This window comes from Myotis davidii, unplaced genomic scaffold (genome assembly GCF_000327345.1).
Source record: "Myotis davidii unplaced genomic scaffold, ASM32734v1 scaffold132, whole genome shotgun sequence".
NCBI classification, from domain to species: Eukaryota; Metazoa; Chordata; class Mammalia; order Chiroptera; family Vespertilionidae; genus Myotis; species Myotis davidii.
In genome coordinates this window covers 1071306-1084592 of record NW_006285258.1, presented here as the reverse complement: position 1 = coordinate 1084592, position 13287 = coordinate 1071306, and the positions used below count along the sequence as shown (strand labels likewise).

The 13287-nt window shown below is 47.7% G+C and overlaps 1 protein-coding gene across 1 annotated transcript in view; it reads right to left on the bottom strand.

Moving 5' to 3' along the window:
• Window positions 1-13287, bottom strand: part of MYO5C (myosin VC) — a 77505-nt gene that overhangs the window by 26276 nt on the left and 37942 nt on the right. Inside the window, exons 20-28 of the mRNA XM_015558906.1 lie at window positions 12284-12449; window positions 11494-11640; window positions 9771-9935; window positions 8455-8548; window positions 5868-5931; window positions 3252-3432; window positions 1128-1221; window positions 757-820; window positions 591-671 (exon numbers count right to left, since the gene is read on the bottom strand). Coding sequence (XP_015414392.1) covers window positions 591-671; window positions 757-820; window positions 1128-1221; window positions 3252-3432; window positions 5868-5931; window positions 8455-8548; window positions 9771-9935; window positions 11494-11640; window positions 12284-12449 — 1056 coding nt within the window. The remainder of the gene's footprint in view (window positions 1-590; window positions 672-756; window positions 821-1127; window positions 1222-3251; window positions 3433-5867; window positions 5932-8454; window positions 8549-9770; window positions 9936-11493; window positions 11641-12283; window positions 12450-13287) is intronic.

Sequence of the window (13287 nt, the reverse complement as noted above, 5' to 3'; positions counted from 1 at the left end):
AGCTCAACGCAGGAGCTGCCCCCCGGTGGTCAATACGCTCCCACAGTGGGAGTTTCACTCAGCCACAGACTGGGCTGACGGCTGCAAGCGCAGTGGCAGTGGTGGGAGCCTCTCCTGCCTCCTCGGCAGTGCTAAGGATGTCCGAGGGGGCCTAAGCCACAGTCAGACATCCTGTGAGGGCTCCTGAGCTGCCAGAGGGATGTCTGACTGCCAGCTTAGGCCTAATCTCCCAGGGAGCAGGCCTAAGTTGGCAGGTGGACATCCCCTGAGGGGTCCCAGACTGCCAGAGGGTACAGGTTGGGCTGAGGGACTCCCCTCACCTCCCCTGAGTGCACAAATTTTCATGTACCAGGCCTCTAGTTTGATATCATCAGTTTTAATGTATAGGTTGTGCATTTTATCACTCAGCATTTTATCCCATAAAGAGTGTTCTTTGTTACCAATTACTCAAAGAAATATTTCCAGTGATTATTAGATCATTCTACTGTAAGAAATTATTTTATGTATAAAATCTATGTAAAACAAACTTTTCACTTTCCAATAGTCTTATTATCTCTAGGGGAAAAAGAAACCCTGGGGGAATTCCTTACCGGGTTGCTTTCTTTAGTCCTTCATAAGCAAACCAAAGTTCTCCATCCTCATTTAAATGTTCCAAATCTTCCACAGACAGCCTGGAAAATAAGGAGGGTAAGAAAGTCTATCATCTCTCTCATGTGTTACATGTTTCTAAATGTTTGATAATGCAAAAATGATTACCTGCTTCTCACGTCTGCAATGTCATAGCTTTCGAGAAGTTGCTTGGTGATCTCTGACATCTTTTCTGAGAGGAAAAGGCAGAGCTGGTATAAATTACATTCTTGCCTGATTTCTCCTGTTCCCTTTCTAGGGCCCAGTTACCTTCACAGAGTCTCCAGCTAACCATCCCATCAGCCAAGAAACTGACCAGCTATTTAACCCACCAGCTATCCAACCAACCAACCAACCAGCTACAGAGCCAACCAGCTAGTCAGCTTGCCATATATCCAACCAACCAGCCTCATACCAGTCAAAGGAGCATTTCCTCACCAGTGACACTTATGATACATTCAGTCTGCACCCACAGGCTTGGTGCCTCGTAGTTTTGTTACCTCTCATTTCCCGCTTTTGCGACTGCACATGTTTTTCCACGTCTATCTTCTGTGTCTGAAGCAGCTCTATCTCCTTTTCAAACTCAGAGATCGTCTGAATCACAGCAATGACGAGGTGAAGAAAGAAGAGCTATTGTAATTTTTATCAAGTAGAGGGAACACTCTTACATTACCATCTACTCATGCGGGGTGTCCTCACTGCTACTTCTTGGCTAAACTCTTGTTAAACCATCCCCGCCCATACCTACAGCGTGGCCTTGATACATGTTTAACTGCCCCCAAATACTGTTAATTATTTCCAGATCTACTTGGTTGTATCCACAGAATTGGTTTCCCTACTTAAAGGGAACGATAACTAATTACTACAAGCTTTGGTGGGGTGGGAGGAAGGCGAGCCCAGAGAAGGAAATTCAAAGGGGCTGATTATCTTTCGCCACAGGGTCTTGGATGTGGGCAAGCCTGCCACGTTTGGGAGTGTGGGCTTGGGCTCCAGCTGGGTTTAGGAGTGGCGCAGCGGCAGAGCCAGGCGCACCCAGGATTTGGGGGGTGGCCATGAGGTGTGCCGGGGTCCCCTGAGGGGCAGCCCTGGTTGGGGGGGGGGGGCTGTATTCTGCCTCTTTCACCTATCGACTCAGCTTGAGTAAGGATGTCAGGGTTGTGCTTGCGGCTATGGGAGCTATGCAGAGGTAACTAAGCCCTCGCTGACGTTTCTCAGTTAGTGTAAGTGTTTAAGGCCTACACACAACTCCTGTTTCTACAGGGCATGGGAAAGGACATCAAAGTGACATTTGCTGGTCATTTTACATACACAACCTCTTCCTTAAAACAGGCCCAGAGGGTGACTAGGGTGACCTTTAACAGGTTAGAAAACTGAAGCTGCATAGAGTAAACGGCCTGTTCGGGATCACACGGCAAGTTGATGGGGTGCCAGGACTATCCAGTCTGAAAGCCCCGCTCTCTGTAACGGTTCAGTCATTGTTACCAGTTGTAAGTGTATTTATACAGATGGATTATAACACAGATAACTTGATGATGACACATTCACTTTCTTTGCAAATGAGACTAATCGCCATACTGGAGAGTCTGGACCACAGTTTTAGTTACCAAAGAGGAAGTGACAAATATCGGTGCCTCACTCCAAGTATAGCCATACCATTCCCCAAGATGCAGACAGTGGCCAGACGGCCTGACTTCCAGAGGGACAGCAGTCTCATGTGACTGCTGAGAGTGAGGCAGTCACAGGGCTGGGTGGTCCCCCCTGCCCCCCCCCTTTCAGCATCAGGGGCCCAAGGCCCAGAGAACACAGACAGCTCCGCTGTGGAGCTCACAGGCAACGCCGGGGTGATTCTTAGCGCTCTTCTGAACCATGCATGGCTCTTCCATGACAATCAAATAATATTCGCAAAATCTTCACAAACATTCTACTCATATGTGTTCCACATATTCAGTGGAAGCTTAAAAACATTCCCATCTTGCAGAGAAATGTTTTGCATTTAACAACAGAGGGACATTCTGGTGGGGAAGGAATTCCAGTTAAGCCTGACTGTCCAAGCTTGCATCATTGCTTTTGTGAGAGTTTCTGGTAGCAGTTTAAAATGTGAGATTCTGACAGTATGGCAATGTAATTTTAATACAGGCATTTATAGGTATACTGAGGCCTGGTGCACAAATTCCCAGTTGAGGGGACAATTTGCATATTAGCCTTTTATTATATAGGATAACACCATGATGGATTGTGTAAGAGCTTATGTTCATTTGTAATTTAATTTGGGTGTATTCTCTAGGTCAACATATTTGAGTAACTTTATGTAAATGTAATTTAAAAAATAGAGCTGACCTTTAAAATAGGAAAAGCCATTATTGCTAAATCAAAGGTGGCTGGGGGTTTATACTGGGAGGAACTGAAGCAATCAGGGTCCTTTCACTTCTGGATTCACACATGTGTTTGCATTTAGCTGTCTGATCCTGTGGGAAAGTGAAGCTGCTCCCCCTTCACCATCCCCCGCACACACACACCCGCCCCCCTCCCCACACACACATACCCCTCCCCCTCTTCCCCTCCCCACACACACATCCTGTGCAGTGACCTGACTCAGAGAGAGCTGGGGAAGCGGAAGCCTCTACCTTGGCCTGTTGGCTCAGCCGGGCCACCTCCCCCTGCAGGCCACCCGAGGTGGCCTGCTCCTCCTCCAGCTGGCGCTGCAGTTGCATTTTCTCATCCTTGAGAGCTTTGACTTCTTCTTTCAAAGAGCACATCTGCTTCTCATAGTCCTGTGTTTTCAGTTCAAAACTTTTTTCAAGAAGTCTAGGCAGCAAAAGGAAAAATAATTCAGAATTGTCTCTAAAGTCTTTACCCTGAGTTAGAACAATACATCATTTTGAAAATAAGAGGAGACTCCAGAAAGGAGACAAGTTAATTAGGATCTATTGTGACAGTTCCCATAATAATGGCCTTATTTTTAGCTGACGGTTTCCTGTCCCCTTAAGGAGAGGAAGCTTCTTACACTTTCTGATCTGAGAAGTGTGGCTCTAACACGGTCCCACACAGAGGAAACACAGCACAGGAGGTTGAACTTAAAGTCTCAGTGGTGATTGGGGCACTGTATTCCCAAAGCCATCCCAGTTCCATGTGGCCCCCCACGAGGGGCCACTTCCCTCGGCAGAGACCTTGGCACATTCAGCCAAGTCCCGGCCCCTGCCAAGTCCCAAGGATCCTGGAGGGCTTTGGCCTGGTCCTACCCAAGTTAGTGCAGTCATTTAATATGTCGAAGCATCCAGCCCTTCAAAGACTCTAGAACAGCGGCTCTCAACCTGTGGGTCGCGACCCCTTTGGCGGTCGATCGACCCTTTCATAGGGTCGCCCAAGACCATCCTGCATATCAGATATTTACATTAGGATTTATAACAGTAGCAACATTACAGTTATGAAGTAGCAACGAAAATAATTTTATGGTTGAGTCACAACATGAGGAACTGTATTTAAAGGGCCAGAAGGCTGAGAACCACTGCTCTAGAATAAATTTCAGCAAATTCAGGTGCCCCAACTTCCATGAAAACCCAATTCCTCGTGAGATGGTTGCTGAATTAAATACGGATGAATGACCAATAAAATAACTGAAGAGAGATCCATGACCTAAACCAGCCAACACAGTGCACAGCAGCCCAGTGAGAACCGAAGCAGACCTAGGGGCTCTGAGTTTATGAGTTATCATTCTACTTGCTAAACTGTCGACGGGTTTATTTTAGGACTTGCTTTTATAGCACAAAAGGAAAATCCCTGAGGAAGAGAGTCACATTCCCACTAGGTTTTTGTTTCATTTCCTTTTATAGATATTATCAAAAATTTAAACTTTGTTTTCAGGTTTTTAACCTGGTTGGTGTGGCTCAGCGGTTGAGCATAGACCTATGAACCAGGAGGTCACAGTTCGATTCTCTTTCAGGGAACATGCCTGGGTTGTGGGCTTGATCCCCAGTAGGGGACATCCAGGAGGCAGCTAATCAATGATTCTCTGTCATTATTGATATTTCTACCTCTCTCTCCCTCTCCCTTCCTATCTCTGAAGTCAGTAAAAATATATATATAAAAAAAAACAAAACCAAAAAAACCCCGCAGTGCTCCTAAGAGGCCAGCAAAATACCTTTGAAGAAGCAGACTGCAGCCGGCAGTCACATGTAAAAACAATTTTAATTTGTAACCTAAATGAGGCGGGTGTGTTTCCACAGACTGTGGGCTTCTCTGTGCCTCTGTTGGGTTGTGATAGTGGCCAAGATGTCCCCCATCAACTGACCAGAGACCAGACCGAGGTACAGGTGAGTGCTACTGAGGACTGCAAAGAGCTCAAGGTGACCTGGTCTCAGCCTGGCTCTCCCAGCCCCCCTGCTTGCAATGGTCACTCCCAAGTGGACCAGTACACAGTGAGGGTCCAAAAATTGAACTCCTCTCCTAGAGTTGAAAGTTCATTGAAAAATAGATTTTTCAAGATAGAGTCAAATATCCCTATTTTAAAACCGATGTAGGATCATGAGACACTTTGTTAGCTCTTGGACTCTTCAGCAACACTCCCTCCCCTAACTTTTTGGCATCCCCCTTCTCACCCAGGCCCAGGCTACTAACTAACTGCATGGGGAGGGTGCATATCCTACCACCCCACACAGCCCTGAGCCTCCTAGCCCCCTACACCCTGGATGCCAAGAATGTTCCATTTCTTCCCAACACCTTGCCACGCATCCCTACTTTGAGATCTAAAGCCCTTCAGTTGACATCTTAAGAGAAGGGAGCCCAGATTGGAGATTAGTAAAGGCTTTAATATTGACAAGGTCATGGGGAGCTGCCTTAGTTTCTGTGAGGGTTTCATATCCCTTACTGTGTGGGACAAGAATCATGTGAACAGGTGTAGCAGGAGAGGGAAGGGAGGAAGGTGTATTTCCTAGGCAATAATCTTAATTCTTAGGCTTCATGGGAGTTGAAAGGGTGGCAGTGTCTGAACTCCTCACTGTCTTGGCAAAAAAAGGGAAAGCAGGAAATTCCCAGGGTCCCCTGCCCACACTGCAGAGCCCAGGCAGTGTCTGCAAGGTGTACAAGGTGGGCATTCGCTCTCGCAAACCTCCACGTCTTCACTTCCTACAAATATGCACACCCCGCTCTCCTGTGCCTGTGACCTGCTATCTGCAAGCCAAGAAGCAAAGTAGAGAACAGCAGAGAGAGAAAGTGGCAGTTGTAAGGCAACTCATCTTTCATACATTCTTTGTTGTTCTTCTTTTTGCACGTCCTCGAAGAGCTGCTTGGTGAGGTCATCCATTTTCCCTGTGGAAAGACAACGCTTTTTGAAATAGGTCTGCACACCAATGCCTGGATTGCTTCCCGTCTTATTTAAGAAAGTGTGAATGCAAGAACAGTCACGGTGTATTTATTCCTAACAGGACGACGAGTGTAACTGTCACCTTTATAAACTAGAAATACAGGTCCGGGGGTTCAGAATAATAATCCTCACAAATTTGTCATGTTGAAATCGATAGTTTCATTTATATTACTTTTATTGGTCTGAATATCATTTGTTTGATTAAAATTAGGCATATGGCTTTGAGATAATAAATATTTTTATTAAAAGCGGCTGATAGATGTTTCTCTCTCATTGATGTTTCTAACTCTCTATCCCTCTCTCTTCCTCTCTGTAAAAAATCAATAAAATATATATATATATAAAAGTAAACAGAAACCCTTTGGGGAGAAAATGACCAATTTATGATAGGGTTTCTCAGTCTTAGCATTATGATACTTCAAGGGAGTTAATTCTTTATCCTGGGGGGGAGGGGGAGGGGGCTCCCTGTGCACTGTAGGATATTGAGCAGCATCCCTGGCCTCTACCCACGAGAATCCAGCGGCACCTCTACTCACTCCACTTGTGACAATTGAAAATGTGTCCAGACATTGCCAAGTGTCCGGGGGGGCACCTTGACTGAAACCAGTCATTCACAATAACCAAGAAAATAATAAAGTGTCTTCATGTAAGTACAGGATCCCTAACACAGTGCAGGTTAAGGGAGCATGGGGTTCTGGACAGCCTCTGGCCATGACAATCCCACGTCCCCAGCACGTCCACACACGACAGGCGCCCTTCAAAACAGGAGCAGGATGACAGATGCAGCCCATCAGAGCCTGGTGTCCCTATTTGTACTGAGCTGACACCTCATTCTTGAGTTTTGTCTGGTTTCTGAGTCCTGCCCCAGAGGAGAGCCCAGGGATGAAGTGACAGTAGCAATCCTCCAAATTATTTGGTTAAAAAAAGCCAACAGTTTAATAGTTTGTCCAGTGCAGTGTCAAATGTCCCTGAATCAAAATGACTGCTTTAAACATCGTGAGTCAGCCAGAAAACACGAGGGAAGACACCTAAGGTTACATTTAGAAGCCAGCATATTTGATATAATTTCAATTTTCACTTCACTCCAGAATTGGCTTACCATTTTGGGCCATTTGCAAAAAAGGCTAAACAGGCTGCTCACATGTGACTTTCTGTCCAAGTCGGAATCTCAAAAGGGGGAGAAGACTTTGATAACATCCCTCTGTCTAGGTCCAGGATGAGTGAAGGCTGGTGCCTTTCACAGAGCACTGTTTGCCATGTGTAGGCAGACCCTTGGGACAAGCAGTTTATGAACACTGGGTTTGACAGTTTTCATACACGTTTTAGAAGATGTTATAAAATTATCCACCCAAACATGTTAATGCTACCAAATATGTAATTTTCAAGACACACTTGTGGGAATTTAAATATTCTTGGGGGAAATGCTACTTAAAGTTAGAAAAAAGAACAAGCGCTCAAGAGGAGTGTATTGTAATAAGAAAGGTAATGATGGTTAAGGCCTTCCCTCATTTAGGTTCAAGGTTTACTCTTAGACCTGACCTCTGACCTTGCCCTGTTCATCATCAGTCCTTAGAGACGGGGTGCACACAGCATCTGGAGCAGGAGGCACGCCGTCTTTGGCCTCATCTGGGCGGCCTTTCCTGCTCTCCTGGACAGGACTCGGGATGTTCACTCCCTCCTCCTGACATGGCTCCTCTCACACTCTCACCTGGACCCCCAGGTCTCATGTGCCGTGGGTCAGAGCTTAAGGAAAACGGTCCCTGGGAAAAGACAGGCAATTGAGTGTGGCAATTTAAACCACCTGGTCAGGAACCACCAGGTTCATGAGCCTGTTGGAGTTTAGCAACTGCTTACGATTAGAATTCAAGCTGGAAAGCTACAAATGGAAAGAGCGAGGCTAAGAGAGGCTGCTTTGCACCCCTAAATAAAAGTTGTACCACCATGGTTCCAAGCATCTGTGCCTGACAGCCTGGAGAAGCTGTGGCTCATGAGGTAAGCATGCCCTTAGTTCAGGGCCAAGGTACCCCTTAGATCGAGTAAGGTGGAAAGATCTACTGCAAATCTGACTGCAAATCCTTGGCAAACAACAAACACGACTCCAACATTATCCTAACTAACCCCCCCGAGCACATCCATGCACACACACAAACACACATCCTTCTCCACCTGTGATGAAAGGCTCCTGGCTTATGGCCAAACATGGTACCCTGCAAGTGGCCCAGGGAGGGTCTGAGACAGGGATTGCTGTGTTGTCTGACTAAGATGGAAATAAACAGATGAATCTATAGGGTAAATTACCACAATTTAAATATCGTTATTTTCTGTGGAGCACCAATGTTCTTGTTATAGTAAGTATACACCAGAGGCTCCCGATGCTGCCTAAAGCTCGGATCACAGCCAACAGTTATACCAGAATGACTGGACGAGCGAACGCATGGGTGGATGAATCCGGCCGCCGTGGGCTTTACCTTTCAGCTCTTCAGTTTGCTCCTGAAGCTTCCGCTGTATCTGCTCTTTTTGTACTTCCAGCTCCGAATTATGCTTCTGAAGCTTTGCCAATTTCTAGCAAAGGGAAGCAAAATCTTTTTTAAAAAACCTCATTTTAAGTTTGGTCACCATTGTTCTACTCGGTGAAAGGCTGTCTTTTTAAAACAGTATGTGTGCACATGTGTGTGTATGTATGTATGCATGTGTATACACACACACATTCTATCCGTGGATAGCAGCCAGCAACGGCACATGGCATCACGCTGCAGTTACCTTCGCATGCAAGGGCTCCAGGTGACCGCAAGCAGACGCCAGTTCCCAGCCTGCAAGGGCTGAGATCAAGGAGCCAGACCAAACCAAGGTCACCTCACATGTCAAGGCGTCTTCTCTATCCTTTTCTTGAGCTTCTCGACACACAGGGTATTTATCTATTTAGTAGGATGTAAATTATCTGTGATGTACCGTGGATTCACATTTTGAGAGTGTTATGACTCAGGAAGGCAGGCTGTGTGATCGTCATGTAAGCTCTACTATCTTAGCTCCTCTTGGTCAAGTGTCTGCTGGGCTGGCAGCTGAAGGTGCTGATAGATGGTTGGTGACCAGCAGTGTGGGCAGTGCCAGCAGCCAGGCACCAGGCCTTGGGGAGGCACAGAGACACCCAGGACTCCAGGCTGCCACAACCTTGGGTGCTGAGGACTTTGAAAAGTGCGGGAGGATGGGCAGGAATAAAGACACCTCGCTAGAAATTATCAGCTTGTGCTTGGGCAGGGCTCTGTGATAGGCATTTAGCTAAATGATTTCACCTGAAAACTTCATCCTCAAAACAACGCTGCCAAGATACTTTTTGTCATTTCTGTTTTACATACGAGGAACTGAAGTTCAGAGAGGGTGAGGGCAACCAGCCGGACAGCAGCAAAGACAAGCTTTAGAGCAGGGACACTGGGTTTTTACGTCTGCTGCTCTTCTGACCCCGCCGCCGAGATGAAGACCTGCCGAGCTCTGTGCTGCTGTCCTGGGGGAGGTGCCCAGGGCTCACACCAGACGGGCCAGCAACAGGGGACCAAGGTGGTCCTGGCGGAGGGGGAAGCAGCCACTGGGCTCCTTCTTGGCCTTCGTCTCTTGACAGAAGTGGAAAGGAAGAGGCAACGTCATGTTGTGTTTCTTCCTAGACTCTGGGCTCTGCCCTCTGTCCTCTGAGAGGGAGGCCCCTCTGACTGTGGGAGCTCTGTGGGGACACACGCTGAGGTCCCTCCCATGGGAAGACTCACAGTGATCGCCAGTCACAACCAGCACCAACCTCTTCCACGGTGGCCTTGTATCTCTGCCCCCTCTCCTCATAATTGCGCCTGTGGGCAGCTGCCCTGTCCAGTTCCGATTCCAGTTTCTGAACCTTCTCCACATCACCAGCCCGAGCGGCAGCCAGACTGGTCAGCTTCTCCATCAGCCCGTGGTTCTCTCTGTTCTAGAGAACAACAGCAGGTGCTCAGGGGTTTTTCCCAAATAAAGAAGCTGTTCCCTTGGCTTCTCGCAGCCTTTAACACGGCATCTAAGTCTCTCAGAGGTTCAGTTACGTTGGCCACGTTTATCACTGTGAGGGCGTGTCTGAGCATCCTCAGCCCAGCGACAACAGCGAGGCAGAGCTGGTGGGTTAATGTTCTTGAGCTGGTGGGGCTCTTTTACTGTGAGGCCGGTCTACCCCGGAGCACCAGGCAACTCCTATGGTGTGGGCTGGATCGGGTTTCCCAGTGCCCCCAAGTCACATGGTGAAGTCCTAACACCCAGCACTTCGGAATGTGACTGACTTTAAACAGAATTAAGGTAAAATGAGGCCACGTGATGGACCTAATTCAGGATGGCTGGTGTTTTTATAAGAAGAGGAGGTTGGGACACAGACACACACAGAAGGAAGATGCTGTGAAGACACAGGGAGGAGGTCATGGTTCGATTCCCGGTCAGGGCACATGCCCGGGTTGCCAGCTCGATCCCTAGTCTGCAGGAGGGGCATGCAGGAGGTGGCCAATCAGTGATTCTCTCTCATCGTTGATGTTTCTCTCTCTCCCCCTCTCCATCCCCAGTGTAGGGTGTTCAGGAAGCAGCGGTCAGTGGTTCTCTCTCATCATTGATCTTTCTCTCTCTTTCTCTCCCTCCCTCCCTCCTTCCCTCCTTCCCTCCCTTCCTCTCTAAAATCAATAGAAATATATATATATATATATATGTATATTTTTTAAAAAAAGACATGGGGAAGAGATCGCCATCTGCAAGCCCAGGGGAGACAACTCAGTGGAAACCAGCTTGGCCAACACCTTGAACGTGGAGCGATATTCTGCACAAACCACATAACACACACCTGTCACATAGCAGCACAATAGGGGAAACTGCATCAAAATGTCAAGTGTATTGGTTTGCACGCTCATCCATTCATTAAGGATCCTTATGGTATAGCTAAGGCTACATTTAAAGTTCACCTCAGGAGACTCTCAGTATAAACTGAGGCAGCCCAGGAGTGAGCTCCATAGGCCTGGACGCTGCATATTGCACAGCCCTCGCCCACGGGCAGAGAGCAGTGGGAATGGCACGGGGAGTCTTCTCACACGAGGCAGGGCTGCAGCTAGGCCATATGGACCTTCAGGCAGATTAGGAAATGGCAGCTCCTCTGAGCCAAGACCTCCCTGAGGGAGCCTGGCTTGGCACCCAGACAGCAACAGCTCTGTGCAAATGAAAAAACGCACCCCTGCCTCCAGGCAGCCCATCTCGGTGCCAGAACACATGGGTCAGCAAGCAGAACCAGGCTGGGTTTCAGCCCCACCGGCCCTCCTGGGCAGCTGCCCTGTGCAGTGTACAACCTGCACGAACAAATGTAGCAGCCCTATAAAATGTGCTTCTATTTCCCGGCTCAGGGTTCATGTGACCGGAACCTCCTGGCATGGGTATACATTTGATTGCATAGCTAAGGAACTGGCCCAGAACAAAATATATCTATTGGAAAAAGTAAGTATGAAAGATGCATTAGGAACACCTACCTGATCTTCTAGCTTTTTCTGCAGGCGCTGGACCCTGTACGTGAGCTGAATGTTGAGCACGAACCGTCGGATGCTCTGGAACCTGCGCCGGGCCAGCCACGCCCGAGCATATTTCTGAAGGATCACAGCCTTGTGTTCCTCCAGCATCTTTAAAACAAGATTTTGTGAAATGCAAACTGGCTCGCCATTCTTTCTCTCATCAACGCCTCCAATGTTGGGAGGTGCAACTACCACAATGTTCCCACAGTGCAAAACACAGATTTCTTGTCATCAGCCCATAGGGACCTACAATAGACTTTTGAAACAATAGCCAAATTCCACCTGTAGCAGCCATGTCCAGACATTCACATACCAGAACTTGCTGCTCTAGGAAGGTCTTCATGCAAAAGCACTATCTCACTCTAGGCATACCTCAGAGATACTGTGGGCTCAGTTCCAGAAACCGAAATAAAGTGAAGATCGCAGTAAAGTGAGTATCATGAATTGTTGGGTTTCCCAGGGTATGTAAAAGTTATATTTACACTATAGCATGGTTTATTACGTGGGCAGTAGTATTATGTTTAAAAAGCATAAAACAATAAAAATACTTTATTGCTAAACAATGCTACCCACTACCCAAGACTGTTGGAAAAATGGTGCTTGATCGACTTGCTCAACACAGAGTTGCCACAGACCTTCAATGTAAATATTAAACCCCCACAATATCTGTGAAGAGCGAGAAAATGAGGTATGCCAGTGCTGCTGATGAAAAATAAAACGAGCCTGGGGAAGCCTGTGGTCCTGGCCGCACCTTGCGATACCTCCTCCGGGCCAGGCATCCTCGGGTGTAGGCCTGGATGGTGATGGTGGCCACGCGGATCAGCTGGTACAGACTGCGGACAAGGTACCCACGGCAGTGTTTCTGGATGATGATGGCTGCCCAGGCCTCTTTCAAGGCCGCTGCGGTCACAGCTTTCCTTGGTTGAGAAGAATGGGAAGTCAACCTGTTACCCACAGCGCACTGGCTTCTACAGCGTGTGCTCTTCCCGACTAAGGAATAGTCCCATGTTTTGCAAATCTACACATTATGCTCTGTGAGTGGTTTATTGTAATGCCAGATTGAGATCAGTCATTACCGTCTCCCCTTTCACCCTGATCTGAATATGCTGGCTCCAGGCACGAGGAACTTCACACTCCTCACATCCAGGCTGATAATCCGCCTCCCTCACGCCCACAGGGACGGTGGCAACAAACCTGTGCACTGCACTTGCTCCTTCACCTGTTCACTCATTCTGTGGGCCATCGGGCTGAAAGCTCTAGATCAGGGAGAGGGTGGCAAACCAGGGCCTCGGGCCAAGCCTGCAGCTTCCACCTGAGATGGTCAGGTTCTACAGGAACACACCATGCCTATGCTTTACAATATTCCCCGTGCCTGATGTCATGCTACACGGCAGAGGTGAACAACTGTGAGAGAAACGGCAGGGCCCCAACAGCTCTCACTGAACACATTTGTCGTCTTCTATCCAAAGGACTGGAGAAGACGACAAAGCTCCTACCTTCAGGATTTACCATCTTGTGGAGCAGACAGACTTATAAGTGGCCAAGTGGGATATGAGAGAAATAGGATGACTGCTAAAAGATCCGTCAGTGAGATCTTACAGAAATGCTTGGGAAGGGCTGACCTGTGAGCCAGCCCTTGATGGAAAAGGATTTCTGTAGACAGCAAAGGTTGGAAAAGCATTTCATACTGGAGGCCTAGCAGTGCTGGAATGTTCAGAAAGAGACTCGGTCTAAAATCGCTTGAATATGAGATAC